This window comes from Acanthopagrus latus, chromosome 4, assembly GCF_904848185.1.
Source record: "Acanthopagrus latus isolate v.2019 chromosome 4, fAcaLat1.1, whole genome shotgun sequence".
NCBI lineage: Eukaryota > Metazoa > Chordata > Actinopteri > Spariformes > Sparidae > Acanthopagrus > Acanthopagrus latus.
In genome coordinates this window covers 13453445-13467152 of record NC_051042.1, presented here as the reverse complement: position 1 = coordinate 13467152, position 13708 = coordinate 13453445, and the positions used below count along the sequence as shown (strand labels likewise).

The 13708-nt window shown below is 42.1% G+C and overlaps 1 protein-coding gene across 1 annotated transcript in view; it reads left to right on the top strand.

The window, feature by feature from the left end:
- LOC119018331 (protein kinase C-binding protein NELL1-like) overlaps positions 1 to 13708 on the top strand; it is a 257120-nt gene that overhangs the window by 221002 nt on the left and 22410 nt on the right. The window contains exons 15-16 of the mRNA XM_037095898.1: positions 173 to 268; positions 12522 to 12662. Coding sequence (XP_036951793.1) covers positions 173 to 268; positions 12522 to 12662 — 237 coding nt within the window. The remainder of the gene's footprint in view (positions 1 to 172; positions 269 to 12521; positions 12663 to 13708) is intronic.

The window sequence follows — 13708 nt, the reverse complement described above, 5'->3', positions numbered from 1 at the left end:
CTGCTGTACCACTTTTAAAAGTATAGTCAGGGGAACCACTTTGCACATTGTAATGTCTTCATGAAACCTTAAACTGCAGGAGTTCAAAGCCTTTTTTTTTTTTTGTGCTGCCGCTGTGATATCGATGATATGAAGGCAAACCGATCTGATGTGTCTCTTTTTCTCTCTCTAGCCTTCTGTGAGGAGGGATGCAGGAGCGGGGGGACCTGTGTGTCTCCCAACACATGTGTCTGTCCCTCAGGATTCACAGGACGCCGCTGCGAGACAGGTAAGACCCAAGGCACCCCGCCACACACACACACACACACACACACACACACACACCCCGGCCCCTCACCTGTCAGGCTTGTTCAGCGGTCCCTTCTAATTAAAGCTCAGCTTGAGCATCACGTTGTTTTTATCGAGTGTCAGAAGTGACATCAGTGTGAGTGGTCATTAGGTCATTCTGAGGGATCAGCAGCCATCCTTTGAATGTCTCTCTCTCTTTTTCTCTCTTAAAGAGAGAGACGCACGCACACACACACACACACACACACACACACACAGAATTTCTAAATCCCTGGGTTTGAATTTGTCCAGTGCAGAGATTTAGGATCCCAAGAGAGCTGTTGAAAAGGACAGCTAATTCTTCTCCACTCACCTCTTCCATTTTCCTTCCTCTCCCCCTTCCTTTCTTCGTCACAGTATCTTCCTCTCCTTTCTGAATTTTTGTCCTGTCCCCCCTCTTTTCACATCGTCCACTTTCCCCACTTCCTGTCTCTCCTTTCTTCCTATTCTTTTCCTGCTTTGTCATCCCATCTACTTTTTTGATCTCGCAACTATTTCAGCCTCTCCTCTCCTCCCCTCCTTTCACCTGCTATCACATTCCTCCTCTGTCCTCTTTTCCATTTCCATCTTCCCTTCCTCTTCTGTCTTCCTCCTTTTCCTTCCCCTCCATCCTCTGCTCAGATTTTTCCTCCCCTCCTGTCTTTCATCTCTTCTCCTCCCCTCTCTTTTGACACCCTTTCCCACTCTTCCTCCATTATATTTTCCATTTTCCCCTTCTTTGCTGTCTTCCTCTTTTTTCTGTCCCTCTATCCTACTATCCCTCTTCTGTCTTGTCCCCTCACTGTCGTCTTCCCATTCCTTTTCCTCTCGTCTCATCTCATCCGTTATTACACTCTCTGCCTCTGCCGTCTCATTTTGCAGAAGTGATAAACCTGCCACCACAAAGCAACACATCCACAGGTCAGCTATTCACAACACGTTGCCATGGTTTCCCTTTAGATACTTACTTATCATTGATTCCACAATTTTTAAACTGCCCTTGACATTGGAATTACCTAAATACTGAATGTCTTTTTTATTGTCACATTCAGTGTTATAACAGCAGTAAAAACATAGTGCTGTCTAGCATGATATTTTCTGCCCACAGCAGAATGGATCTTAATAAAAATTCAAACATTTGCCGAAGTTCCCTTAATTTATTGAACAAGAGACAACCTGCACGCTCTCTGATGTGTCATTTCAGAGCTCTGCGTGTTGGCGCGTGTGCTTGTCTGCATATGTGTGTGTGTGTGTGTTTGTGTGTGTGTGAGCATTGCCCATCGATTACTTTGAACGTGTGCATTTTCATACATCGAATTCTCCAAAACACAAAAATCCTTTTTTGCTTTGCTGTGCATGAATGAAACCTTGATACTACAACAAATCCAGATGCACTCTCAAGTCTGAAGCTTTGAGACGCAATCAGCGTGTAGCACATTTTATGCAGGCTGACAATCACCCGAGGACTAATTAACCTCCCAATAAACGCCGTCAAATATCTACAAATGAATTACCGTGGCAAACTAATTCCTCAGCTTTATTATCGTAAAATGAAATGTTATGTGGGGATGTAACATTTCGCCGATGCATCCTGGCACACACTTTACGTTCGTGCCTGTGAATCAAATTTTTGAGGGCGCACAAAGTACAGGACTCGTTTGAAAAGATGACTGTGTTGCATCTGTAGAATGATTCTGTCGCTTCTCTTTGAACCACCGTGGGGGGGGGGGATTATGCAAAGGAGAAAATAGAGTGTTGAAGTGACGAGCAGATGAGGAGCAAAATATGGACTAACACATCATCCCAGTAATGAGGCTCCTCCTGTGGCCCTCTGGCTGCTGCCCGAGGCTGCTGCAGATGAGATGCAGAGTGAAATCACTCTGCTTCTCTACATCGAACTCTCTGCTGGTCTCTGGATGTCAAACTATTTTTCTCTCTCCTCCTTTTTCTGTAACGTACATGTGTACCGCACGCTGTACAGCCGAATCCCTAATGACTTTGCAGTTTACTGTAGCAAAATGTTTAGATTTTAGTGTTTGCCACAAGGGAGGACGCGATAAGCCAGAATAAATGTTAGTGAAGTGCATTTCTGCAAGCCACGAAACTGTACATGTCTTTATATTCAACTTTATGTTTATTGTGATCAATTTTTTGTTTGTGTGTCGTCTCAATGCTGTGCTTATGATCTGGTTACGTTTAGGCACAAAAACTGGTCTCATCAAAGAGAAACTAATTTAAGTCACCACCAACACGGCTGGAAATTGACCCAAAGCACTTAAAAATCTCTAGCGGTTTCATAGTTATATGGCATGTTATGTAGAAATAGGTCTACGACAGATATAAATGTAAACCGATCTGTGGTATTCAGAATCGTCAAATGCCAACATTTTATCCCAGCATCTGGGCTGGATATGAGCAAGATATGTACCCAAACCATATGACAGATGAACAAAATCCTGAACATTTTGGCAGATCAAATCTTTGTTTCAAACTAGAAATGGGTCATTTGAAAAGAATATATAGTAGTTGACATATTTTTCGTTGAATATAATCATATTAAAGGCATATACATTCCCAGCAAATATAAGTATATTAAAATAAGTTATTCATAGCTGTGTTATAGAAGTTAACTACTTTCCCTTGAAGAGTTGCCATAGGCAACTTGAACATGTTGCACAGAAGGTTCTTTAACATCACACATGACATTTTCTCTCTATGTGTGTTTGACTCTCCTGCCCATACATCTGGCAAAGTCTGTTACTATTTTTCCTGTCGGTCTATCCATTTACATCTGTCTCCATCTTCCGTCCCCGTCTCCATCTCCCTCTCTGCTGCATTTCCCTCACGTGTAATAAAACACATCACTGCTCCACTGACTCGTCTCCTCTGTGGCGTATACTGCGGCTCAATGGGAGGTTAAGAGCGTCCAAATATAAAGCCAGTGGGAACAGAGTTGAACTTTTGACTGATCTTTTCATCTTCTCCCACGATGATCCTTGGGGATGCCTGTCTTTCTCCAGTGGGTTCATATAGCTGCCACTGATCCACTGTTGGATCCTTGCGATATATTTTCTGAAATGCTGTGATCCAAAGGATCAAAATCTGAATTAACGACCTAACAGTGAACTCTCAGTTTGCACACCGTGTCTTCAGCAATACTGTTTTCAAACAGCCAACGTACGGAACAGAATGTACTGCAGCGTGTGTGTGTACATGATTTGATAAGAGATGACCAGTTCTGTAAAGACACAACATAATTTTTCAAGTCTATCTATGTAGAAAATGTTCCTAGCTGCTGTAATCATTCCTCCTGTCTGCACCGGCAAGGAAAACAATAAGGTCACTTTTTGTGCAAAAGTGGTTGGGATGTAGGGGCTCAGATAGAGGAACATCTTCCACATGGTCATCAACAATTTCAAGCAGTGTAACAGTGGTACTGGCACAAGGTCAGAGTAGAAAATAACAACACGTTGCATCAGCAGGGCATAGTGTCAGAGCTGGTGTCAGGCAAACACTCAACATAGAATGCTCAACAATGTCGAGTTGTTGGCAAGCATCCTTTTTTAACATTAAGAAAAAGGTAACGCTAATCATGATTCTCAGCGATAAGGGCACGGCTTATTCATTGCTAAAGAAGCAACAGTGATGGGGACATGTCCCAAGCGTCCAGTGTCATCTCCTCCCAGTGTGACTCCAGTGCAAGACATGGAATAGAGCTTTAGTTAGATATATCTGGTGGATAACTTGTCAGAATGACAAGTTTCTTGGACCTTAAGTTCAACTTAACACTGAACAAGATTTCAGATGCTTGTATCATGGGATGCAAAACACTTTACTTGTCTTTTAAACGTAACTATCCTGTCATTATATCTGTTCTCAGCTCAATGAAATGCATTGTTTTACCATTTTGTAAAAGCATCCATAAAATGTGTTTAACAGCATTTTTAGTACGCTTAATACAAGTTTATATCTCATCGTTTTGTTCTCACTTCTTTTAATTATAGCATTCAAGCCTTTAATATATTGACATTAACTAATTCATCATGTTGAAAGAATATTTCAAACAGTGCAACACTGTGGCTCTTAATGTTCAGCTATACACTGAATTCTTTTTAGAGGGATTGTGGTTGTTAGTTTTGATCTATTCATGAGATTAGGTGAAAAAATACCAACATGCACAGATTTGGTGATTTGGAGGTCAAAAGTTGTTTATCAGGCGTCTCAGTTAAAACTGGCATAGAAATGTCTGAAAAGTGTACATCCAGGTGACACATAAGACATGATTATATTTGGACATGTAAATAGAAACTGCTTGAACACTGAAATACGGCTGGTTAGATGCTCTTCAGCAACCTTGATGTCTAAATAACGTGATGGGCCAGAAAATGGCCGAATGTAACACCCAACACAAACCTAATCTTCTTCCTGCTCTTAGATCCTGCATCATGCCAATAACAAGTTATTGTAGCAAGCACACACTCTCTCAGGTGCAATTATCAGAGGTAAATAAACACTTGTGTGTTTGTCGGTGCTCGACTGTTCTGTGGTCACTTAAACTGCTCCTTTAATCTCAAAGGCTGTTAATTTTCTGCACATTAACTGGTCACAGACTATCAGGTAGCGTCAAACACAACCCCCGGTCGTTGTTTCGGTCCGAGGGGAACATTAACGTAAATGCCCCGTGTGACGTCTTCCTTGATGTTGTTTTCACTAGGTTAGTAGGGCTGGAGTAAGTGTAATTATGCGAGGCTGAGCAGGCCAGAGGATTGTCCCCGTGAGCTGGGGGGTAGGGAATCGTTTTAACTATGTGTGCTTTAATTCTCATTCCCTCAGTGTGCTAAAACTCACAGCTCCTCGCAGTACAGGCTGTCATAAAGTCTTCAAGTATGCCTGTTGGGAAAAATCCACAGACGGGGCAGAAGTGAAGCCCCGCAGAAAGTACTAAGTGCTCTCGTTTGCGTTGTAATGGAAGGAAACAGAGGGAAATGTGAGAGGCTGTCTGCTGGCTGCTTTCCCTCTCATAGCTGTAACAAAGATTGATGGAGTGTATGTGTGTGTGTGTACTCATATTGCATAGCATATTGTACTTTATACCGCAGGAAGGTCACCTGTCCATTCCAATGCCAAGAGAACAGAGGGTTGTTCACACGCACACGCACACGTCTATGCATACCAGCTAACAAATACCTTTATAATACTCTTGAGCTGCAGGAATTATTGTCTGTGTGTGAATGAAATGAGCTTTTATTACATCAAAAAAAAAAAAAAAAAGGTCTTACGAGGTGGATGATGAATGGGGTTTTAAATAACGTGTCCTCGCCATAAAAAAAAACGAGATTTAGAGGCCTGGTGGAATTAGGTATTTATGTGCATATTTATTGGTGCATAATGGTGGATTATCACAGGCCTCAGATCAGTCAGAGACTCTCTTCAGTTTAGGTGTTTTACCTCCTCATTCCTGGTGGTTCCATCATAACAAATGTCCACTGAGCTGACAAGCATTGTTCAGTACTGCACAAAACTTCTAGACAGGGTCCAAAGATGTCAAATATTTTGGGCCAATGATGCGGCCAAAATGCAGTAACTATATATTTCGTCATAACTAGACAATAGCAGAATATGACTATTAAACACCTTACCATACAGATTTGTTGGTATAGATTGTGTTACTCTGTTTTCGTGTGCATCTTAGTAACTGACTTGTGTTTACTACATAATATGAGCAGTATATGGCAATAAAAAAAAATCTATTCTATTCTATATGAGCTGTTAAGTCATAAAAAGAAAAATCAAGCCTAAGGAGTTGACATCACACACCAAAGAATTTCTGACAGCACTAACTGTTGTTGGCCTACAAACAAAACCAAATAACACGGTGTGATGTACAGGTGCATTCATGAGACAGTGACAGTTGTTATGGTTCTTTGTTTTCTCCTCCCTCCAGCACTTTGATAACCAAACAGTTCTGTCACACGTAACGCCTCTAAATGTGGAAGGTAATGAGTTTATTGCATTTAATGCAAAACAAAATGTACACAATCATTATGTGTGTATGTGTGTTTGTGTATGTGGGTGAGTGGAACAGTGAGATAATTGAAGTCTGTGAGCTCTTTAATGAGTAAACTGCAAAAGATGATTTAAAAAAAAAAAAAAAGTGGGATTTAGGTGGAAAGGTGTTCTATCTTTAAACCACACTGTATTTTGATTATTTAATGGATGCAAATATCACAGAGGTCACAAAAGACATGCAGTGCTCGCTCTCTGCTGCGGTGCATTTGAGTCAACATGTTTATTTGCTAATGTTGTCTTTAAACTTTCCATCCAAAGTAGATGAATGGTATAAAAATCGCAGCCGTTCTTTCACACTGTTCCCCAATTCCAGGCGACTAACATTCAGGTTACAGTAAGATAAACTCAAATGAAGTCACAATATTTCAAGTTTGATTGCAGATTCTTGACATCTGAAGTAATTCGGTGTCTTCCTCAGTTAAGCCCTGCCTCCTGTCGTGGCAACAGAAAATCAGTTGCTTGTCTAGGGAAGATGAGAGTTGGTCAAAGTTCTGACATAATATTTCTTTCCTAGAAGTTCTTTATTGCTTGCAAGTAAGAGTCTCACACCAGTGGAGCACAGATGTTGACTGAGAGGAGGCAGTCTTTCCTCAGCATTTGTAATAATCATAACAGTACATTCAGTTGTAACTGTCACAAGATTACATATTCTCTTTCTCAAAACACCATTCCAATCATCTCATGATCCACATAAACGTCTTATATACTTCAACCATAGTTGTGTGTCTTACGTCAAACTAAGGTCAAAACACTTATACACAAAAGAGGCTTCACTAACCACCTAATTTCCTTAATGTTAGTTTTCACAACATATATTCAATACATGAACAGATCCATTCATATTCTGCAAACTCATAATATCACAAGATAGAACTCGAGCTGGAAACACACGAACAATGTGAATTCACCTGGTATCGATATTGTTAAGTTTCATGTGTAAGATCAAAATATCAAAATAAGAAGGGACATTTGAGAATGTCGCTCACAATCCTTCAGTGCTCAGTCACATCAGCGTTATTCAAAGTGAAGTTTGGAAAAAAATGGAGTGACGATCAGAGTACAAACCCTGCAAACCCTTTTGGACAGCGCTGACCTTTGAAAGAATGGAGAGAACCAGAGAGTCTGCAGTGGACGAAGTGCAGTGTCACCTCGTTCAAGTTAATAAATAAGATGCAGCACCAAGACTTCCTCTCCATACCTACCTTTTCATGAACTAAACTATCAGGAATCAATAGCCACTACATGACCCACCAGATTTCCAGTATTGCCTGTATTGCACGGATGTGCAAAGTATATGTTTATGTAGCAAAGTAAAAGAAACTTGGTTGCCATCTCTGTGTGTTCGCTGTCTTAAAGTGAAATACACTGATCCTCCATGTTTCACCCAGCACCAATTTAAATGTCTTCACAAGTGCCAGAAGCCAGTTTGGTTGTAAATCCATCATTTGAAATTTGGTGCTTTGGGGTGCAGAGGCAAAACAGTGAAAAGCACGTCACTGTCCTCTGTCTCGTGTAATTGAAGCAGTAAAACACAGACACGCCGCGAAATGGTGAAGAGCAGCGAAATAAATATTGAAAATCAGAATTTTTACTGACAAGAAAATGAGCATTCCTCTCAGAAGATGAAAGAAGAATTGCAGCACCTCTTATACCTAAGTTAGTAGCGGGGGGGGGGGAGCCTCTTAGAAGGAGTCACTTTTAAATTATGGCCAGATCTGTTGGAGAGCAGAGCAGCATAATTGTTAATAGGAGGGCTGGCAGCACTGGCAAATGTTGTTTATGTGCTTTGGATGTTCGAACTGGGCAATATCTAGCGGGCCTTTCTTCTACACAAAGATCCCTCCACAATTAAATTTTTTATCTGTTTATGCAAAACAGGGAGGTGCTAGGCATGTCAGTCCTTAGTTTAGGGTGTCACAACATATGCGTATACAGTGTGCGAATTAAAAATGAATGAAATAGCGTATCTTGCCTCAAATCATGGTGCAGTGGTCCTAATTTTCTCTAAACGCTGATGATTTGCAACAACAACGGATTTGAATCGTTACAGCGACATGCGAGATCTGCAGCGGATACACACGGTGGGTTAATTAGTCAGACTGTATGCCGTTGACCTTCTTTGTGCGGCTGCTGTGTTCTGTTCTCGTTGGGGTTAATTAGATAAAGACACTCAGCTCACACGCTGCCCGACAGTGTTGCAGTCCTGAAATGTTAAGAAAGGAATATGATATGATTGGATGATTATCTGGCAAAAGCCAGTATACTGTGATTCTTATTTCGAGATGCTGTACACGTTTTTCATCTCCGCCTATCTCAGTGAGCCCCCTCACTTCATCTGTATTCGAATTTGAGGTGAAAATGAAACAGCCACAAAGTGCATTCTACACATGTTCTGATCCAGCTGTATGTACTTTAATTTATTTATTTTTTGGCTGAACCGCAGCAAAATATAGCCTGTCCTGGACTGAGTGAGTGATGAATTTGCACCATTGTTTGGTCGAGTGTTAGAATTTCCCCATTCACAAATTGCTCCTTCAGTCCTCGTTACCTCCTGAGTAGGCCTTCTACAGGCAGGCACATGAAAGTCCTTGATTATGTCCTCATGAGAACTATGCTTTACATCAAACTGCCCCTCAGGGGCTTTTACAGCGTTCATTTGCTGCCTCTCAGTTCAGATCTATAACAAAATATCCTGGTGTTCTTACTATCTTACACCTCAACATATGAGTGGAATGTGTTGCTCTCGTACAAGCATTTTTTGCAAAAAAAAGAACTGTGGTCACTTGAGAAAACTGCAGATAAACATTTGATATCTGACACAATTTGGCCAGGCTTCAAACTTATCTCACTAATCTTTTGTTCTCCCCGAAGACCATGGAGTAACTTTAATGTTATATCATTGGCTTGGCTTATAATAAAAATAAACCTAAAGAAATAAAAATCATGTACATGAAAATATATTAATAAAAGAAATCACTGATAAACAGCTACACTACTAGACAGATATGCAATGCTGTCAAACCTGAAGCTGTGCCACCCGTGTTTGGTCACAGGCTTCGCTGAACACAACTTTTTGTCAGAGCGAAACCAGTGAGGGATTGTGTGTCTTTTGCTGTGGAGGGCGCCTGCACAGAGCGTCTAATGGGATCTGGGCTCAAAGCACTGAATTAAAGGTCAAGCAGCATGGTTGCAGATAGAGAGCAATTCAAACCTCACCTGCTTAAAACATGAAAAACGTGAAAGGCCTTCTCTAGGTAGAGCAAGTGTTCAGTTTTTCTGGGGTAATGTAGGAACATGACAGTTCAATATGGCGCACTCTGTCCCCTCTCGAGATATACTAGGCTCATTCTAAGGTCAGAAAAACTCACTTGTTTTTAGTCTCAGGCAAGGTGATTCACACGAATGAAAGCACTGTTAGTTTCTACACTTAAATCCCTCAATCCTACTATAACCTGTAAGCTTTACATGTGTCTCTAGTAGTGATATAAAAAAACATCAACTCATGGGGATTTATATCAACTTGAGTGCTGATTTGAAAATGTCCTTCCCTGAATAGTGTTTTTGCTTTAGTGTAATGTATGTCATTGAGTCCACATCAAATTAAGTATACCAATAAATCTTTTCTAAACTCAATCAGCGTCAGAACTTGAAGCTTAATGATTCCCTAAGTCTACGCTGTAGAAATCGGATTCCATTTGTGACACTTTCAGGATGCAATATAACCAGCCATAACATGTGGACGTATTCCCTTTCATGTGCAGACCCAGCACTGCTCTTTTGTCCAAGGGTTAGCTGCTCTCAGCCACCAGTCACCTCTAATCTTGGTATGTTTCACTGGGATGTCAGAGAAGGAATCTTTTTGGTGTAGCTCTGACCGGATCTCTGACCTGAGAGGCTGACAGAGGGCAGCCCTCCCGGCAGCTGTCACGTCTTATTACCTCCAGCATACCAGGCTAACCACACACACACACACACACACACACACGCACACACACACACACACACACACACACACACACACACACTGCTAAACGGCTATCCCTGGGACTTTCTTTTTATCTGTTTAGAGATAAATAAGCGTGCCTGTGTGTGTGTGTATATGTGTGTGTTCTGAAGGCAGGGTCAAAGGTATAAACTGTGACTTTCACAACAGGGCTAGAGCTCCATGTTCATAGATTATAGATCAGAAGCCAGTTTGGTTATCTTATTTTTGTTTAAGGAGAAGCTGCAGCTCAGTGTTGACGTCCAATGGAAGCTACTCTTGCAGAGTGAGCTGGAAACAGAAATACAATTTGTGGTGGAAACAACTCGTCTTAAATGTAGAATCGCAATCAAATAAGTCACGCACCTCTTCTCTAAGGCAATACAAGTTTATTGCTAAAGCAGTTCAGCACCTTTAAACAAGGCAATTTAAAGTGCTTCACAAGTGTAGTCCAGCGATTAGTCACACACGACTATACAAATCCTGTAAATCACAGTGAAAACTACGTATACAACACAACATAAAATCGCCTTTCTGAGATCTTCAAATCATCTTTGCGTGTGTGTGTTCAGTGGAAGCTGTGAGTGGTGCACTTTGGAAGTTCAACGCGTGTATCAAAGCAAACACAACTTTCTCGAAAGGATAAACCTTGAATTAAAGGAATAATCCTGGCATTTTCTTACCAGGAGCTTTATTCGACAAACAACACTTTCCTCTTTTTATATTAATCGGCTCTGAGCATCTTGGGAAGGTCGGATAGCTGTCTCGTATCGCATAAAGTCAAGTGTAAATGCTAAACAGAAATGAGGCAGACAGATATTCGATCGAGAGACACAGACTACTGTGAGGTTGAAAAGACGCACCCGTCTCTCCAAGCTGCTGGAATGAACTCCCTCCAAATGGATCTCCAGGCTCTCCAGGCGATCTGTTAACATTTATACAGGCCTGGATAAAAGGCTCAGTTATATGTATGAGGACTACACGATGAGAGTGACATGGATATTGTCACTTAACTGCGTGTCATAAGAAAACATGAGTTGTGTTTTACTTTATTATACAGGCACATTAAATCAGATTTTGTGAGAAATCTGCCGCTTTTGAAGCTGTGACATTACAGTGCCTGCATCTCCACTTCTTTTGTAAACATAATGTTGCTTCACTTACATCACTGTTGGCGCTGCCCTGCATCCTAAGTGCACAGATTTTAACCACTTACTGTCATGTAGTCAAAGAAACAAGTAAGTGAGTGGAGCTTTGTCAAAGACGCATTTAATTAGAATCCACTTCCATTTTGATATACTTCTTTCCAGACAGCAACAAAAACAAGTGCGTGGATTTTCATGTTGTAGCTGAATCCGACAGCCTACATTGATACTCCATGAAGTGAAGACGCTGCAACCCGTGCTTGCTCATGAAACCCCTCTTTAAACCCATTACATAATGTGAAAAATGCCTACAAGTCAAGCTGCAAGCTACCACGCTACTTCTTGTTGATTTGCTTGAGGTGTGGCGTTCTGCCCCGTCAGCTACAATATGAGACAGTAACAGAGCTGACAGTTAACAAGCAGTCCATCCGCACCTCTCCGTGTTTGCCGTGGTTTTGCATTTAAGCGATTCAAGGTGTGACTGAAGGTCACTCTTTAACCAAAAGGGTGTGTGTGCACAGGTCGGGTCTTTGCAGCCAGAAGCCGGAGAGCTGCAGATGAGGAACAGAGCTCACACCATACATAATGGATGAGAGAGATTTACTCTCCCGAGAAGGAGCGTGGACCCAACGCCTCTGGGCTAGGCATGTGTATGCACGCCGTATGCCAGAGACAAAGAGCGATGAGTAGACGCGGCAGAACGAGTGAGGTGGAGCAACAGAGAAGTGCAAAAAGGGAAACAAGTCCGCTGCTAAATGGTGTGATTTCTGAAAGACTTTGATCCCCGCTGTGACAGACAGGCTGCAGAGATGCTGGCTGTGAAATGTGGGCAGCCACTGACCCAGCTTTGCTGTTGCGGCGGCAGGGATGTTCTGATTGGATCAACGTCCGCCGCTCCAACTAGCACAGATCAAAGAACAAGCAAAAAAAAGACACAAATGAGCCGAAGTTTCAGGTTGATGTTTGTTGCCAGGACGATGATTTGAACTGATGCTACAGTGTGTGTTTTGTGTCCTCAGACATCGACGAGTGTGCAGAGGGTCTGATTGAGTGCCACAACCACTCCCGCTGTGTCAACCTCCCAGGCTGGTACCACTGTGAATGCAGAAGTGGTTTCCATGACAATGGGTCCTACTTGCTTGATGGGAGCTCCTGCATCGGTGAGCATACATTAAAACGAATACATCCTAATCATAGCTTGAAAACACCAGCTCCTCAACCTCTGCATGTACCGCCTACTTACTATATTTTTTCCCTCCCGCTCTCAAAAATTCTGAATACAGTCACCACATGGCTTCCCCTTCAAGTCCCTTTGATCCCGATCCCTGGTCTCCTACATGATCACTTGATTGCCGTTCTTTGTCTCATTTATTCTGTTTGAAAATCTAGCGTGTAGACACAAGCGCTCGCTGTGATGTTATAAGTATACACGCACATGTGTGTGTTTGCTCTGTCATGCTATCCAGCAGGCTCACAAGGAGGCTAATCAGACATTTTCTGACCTCAACAGCCCCGAGGTCTAAGATCATGCGGTGTTGAAACCCACGCACAGACGCAAACCCTTAACGAGATATTCATGAGGAACGCACGTCAGCCTCGTGGCGCTGTTAGATGTTGGGGGGTTTTTTTGCCATGTGCTCAGCCCACAAAGCACAGAGCGAGGCATGCGTGAATAGGGAAATGTCAGGCTTGTGTGCTTCCTGTGTCAAAGATGCAGAGAACAGGAAAATTCCAATGAAAGTCCTAACCGTACGATCAATTATTAATCAGCCAACATCTGCTCTGTTGATACCAAAAACCACACATTCAGAGTGCAAGCAACCGGCTTAATCATTTGCATTTTACACCATTTATCAGAGCAGTTTGTTTTTGGTGTCTTCAGCTGCTTTGTTTGTTATCCCTCCTTTTGTCTTGCTGTAATTGTGTTGATTTAGCCGGCACCTGTTGCAAGCAAAAATTAATAAAAGGAGCAGAAATCAATACAATTACTCTGCAGAGCTGTAACCAGCTTTGTGCGTCTCTCACCAAGTGAAACCTTCGTAATGATGAGGGGGGAGACGTGATCCACCTTGTTAACCTGCCGTCCTTTATCTCCATCCTCTAGTAGCAGAGAGAGTGCGGGGTCAGAGGGGGCCGTTAAGTCGAGCATGTTCCTCTCGCCTGCCGAACTCACTGATCTTCTGATCTGACTGAGGTTGGTGCAGGT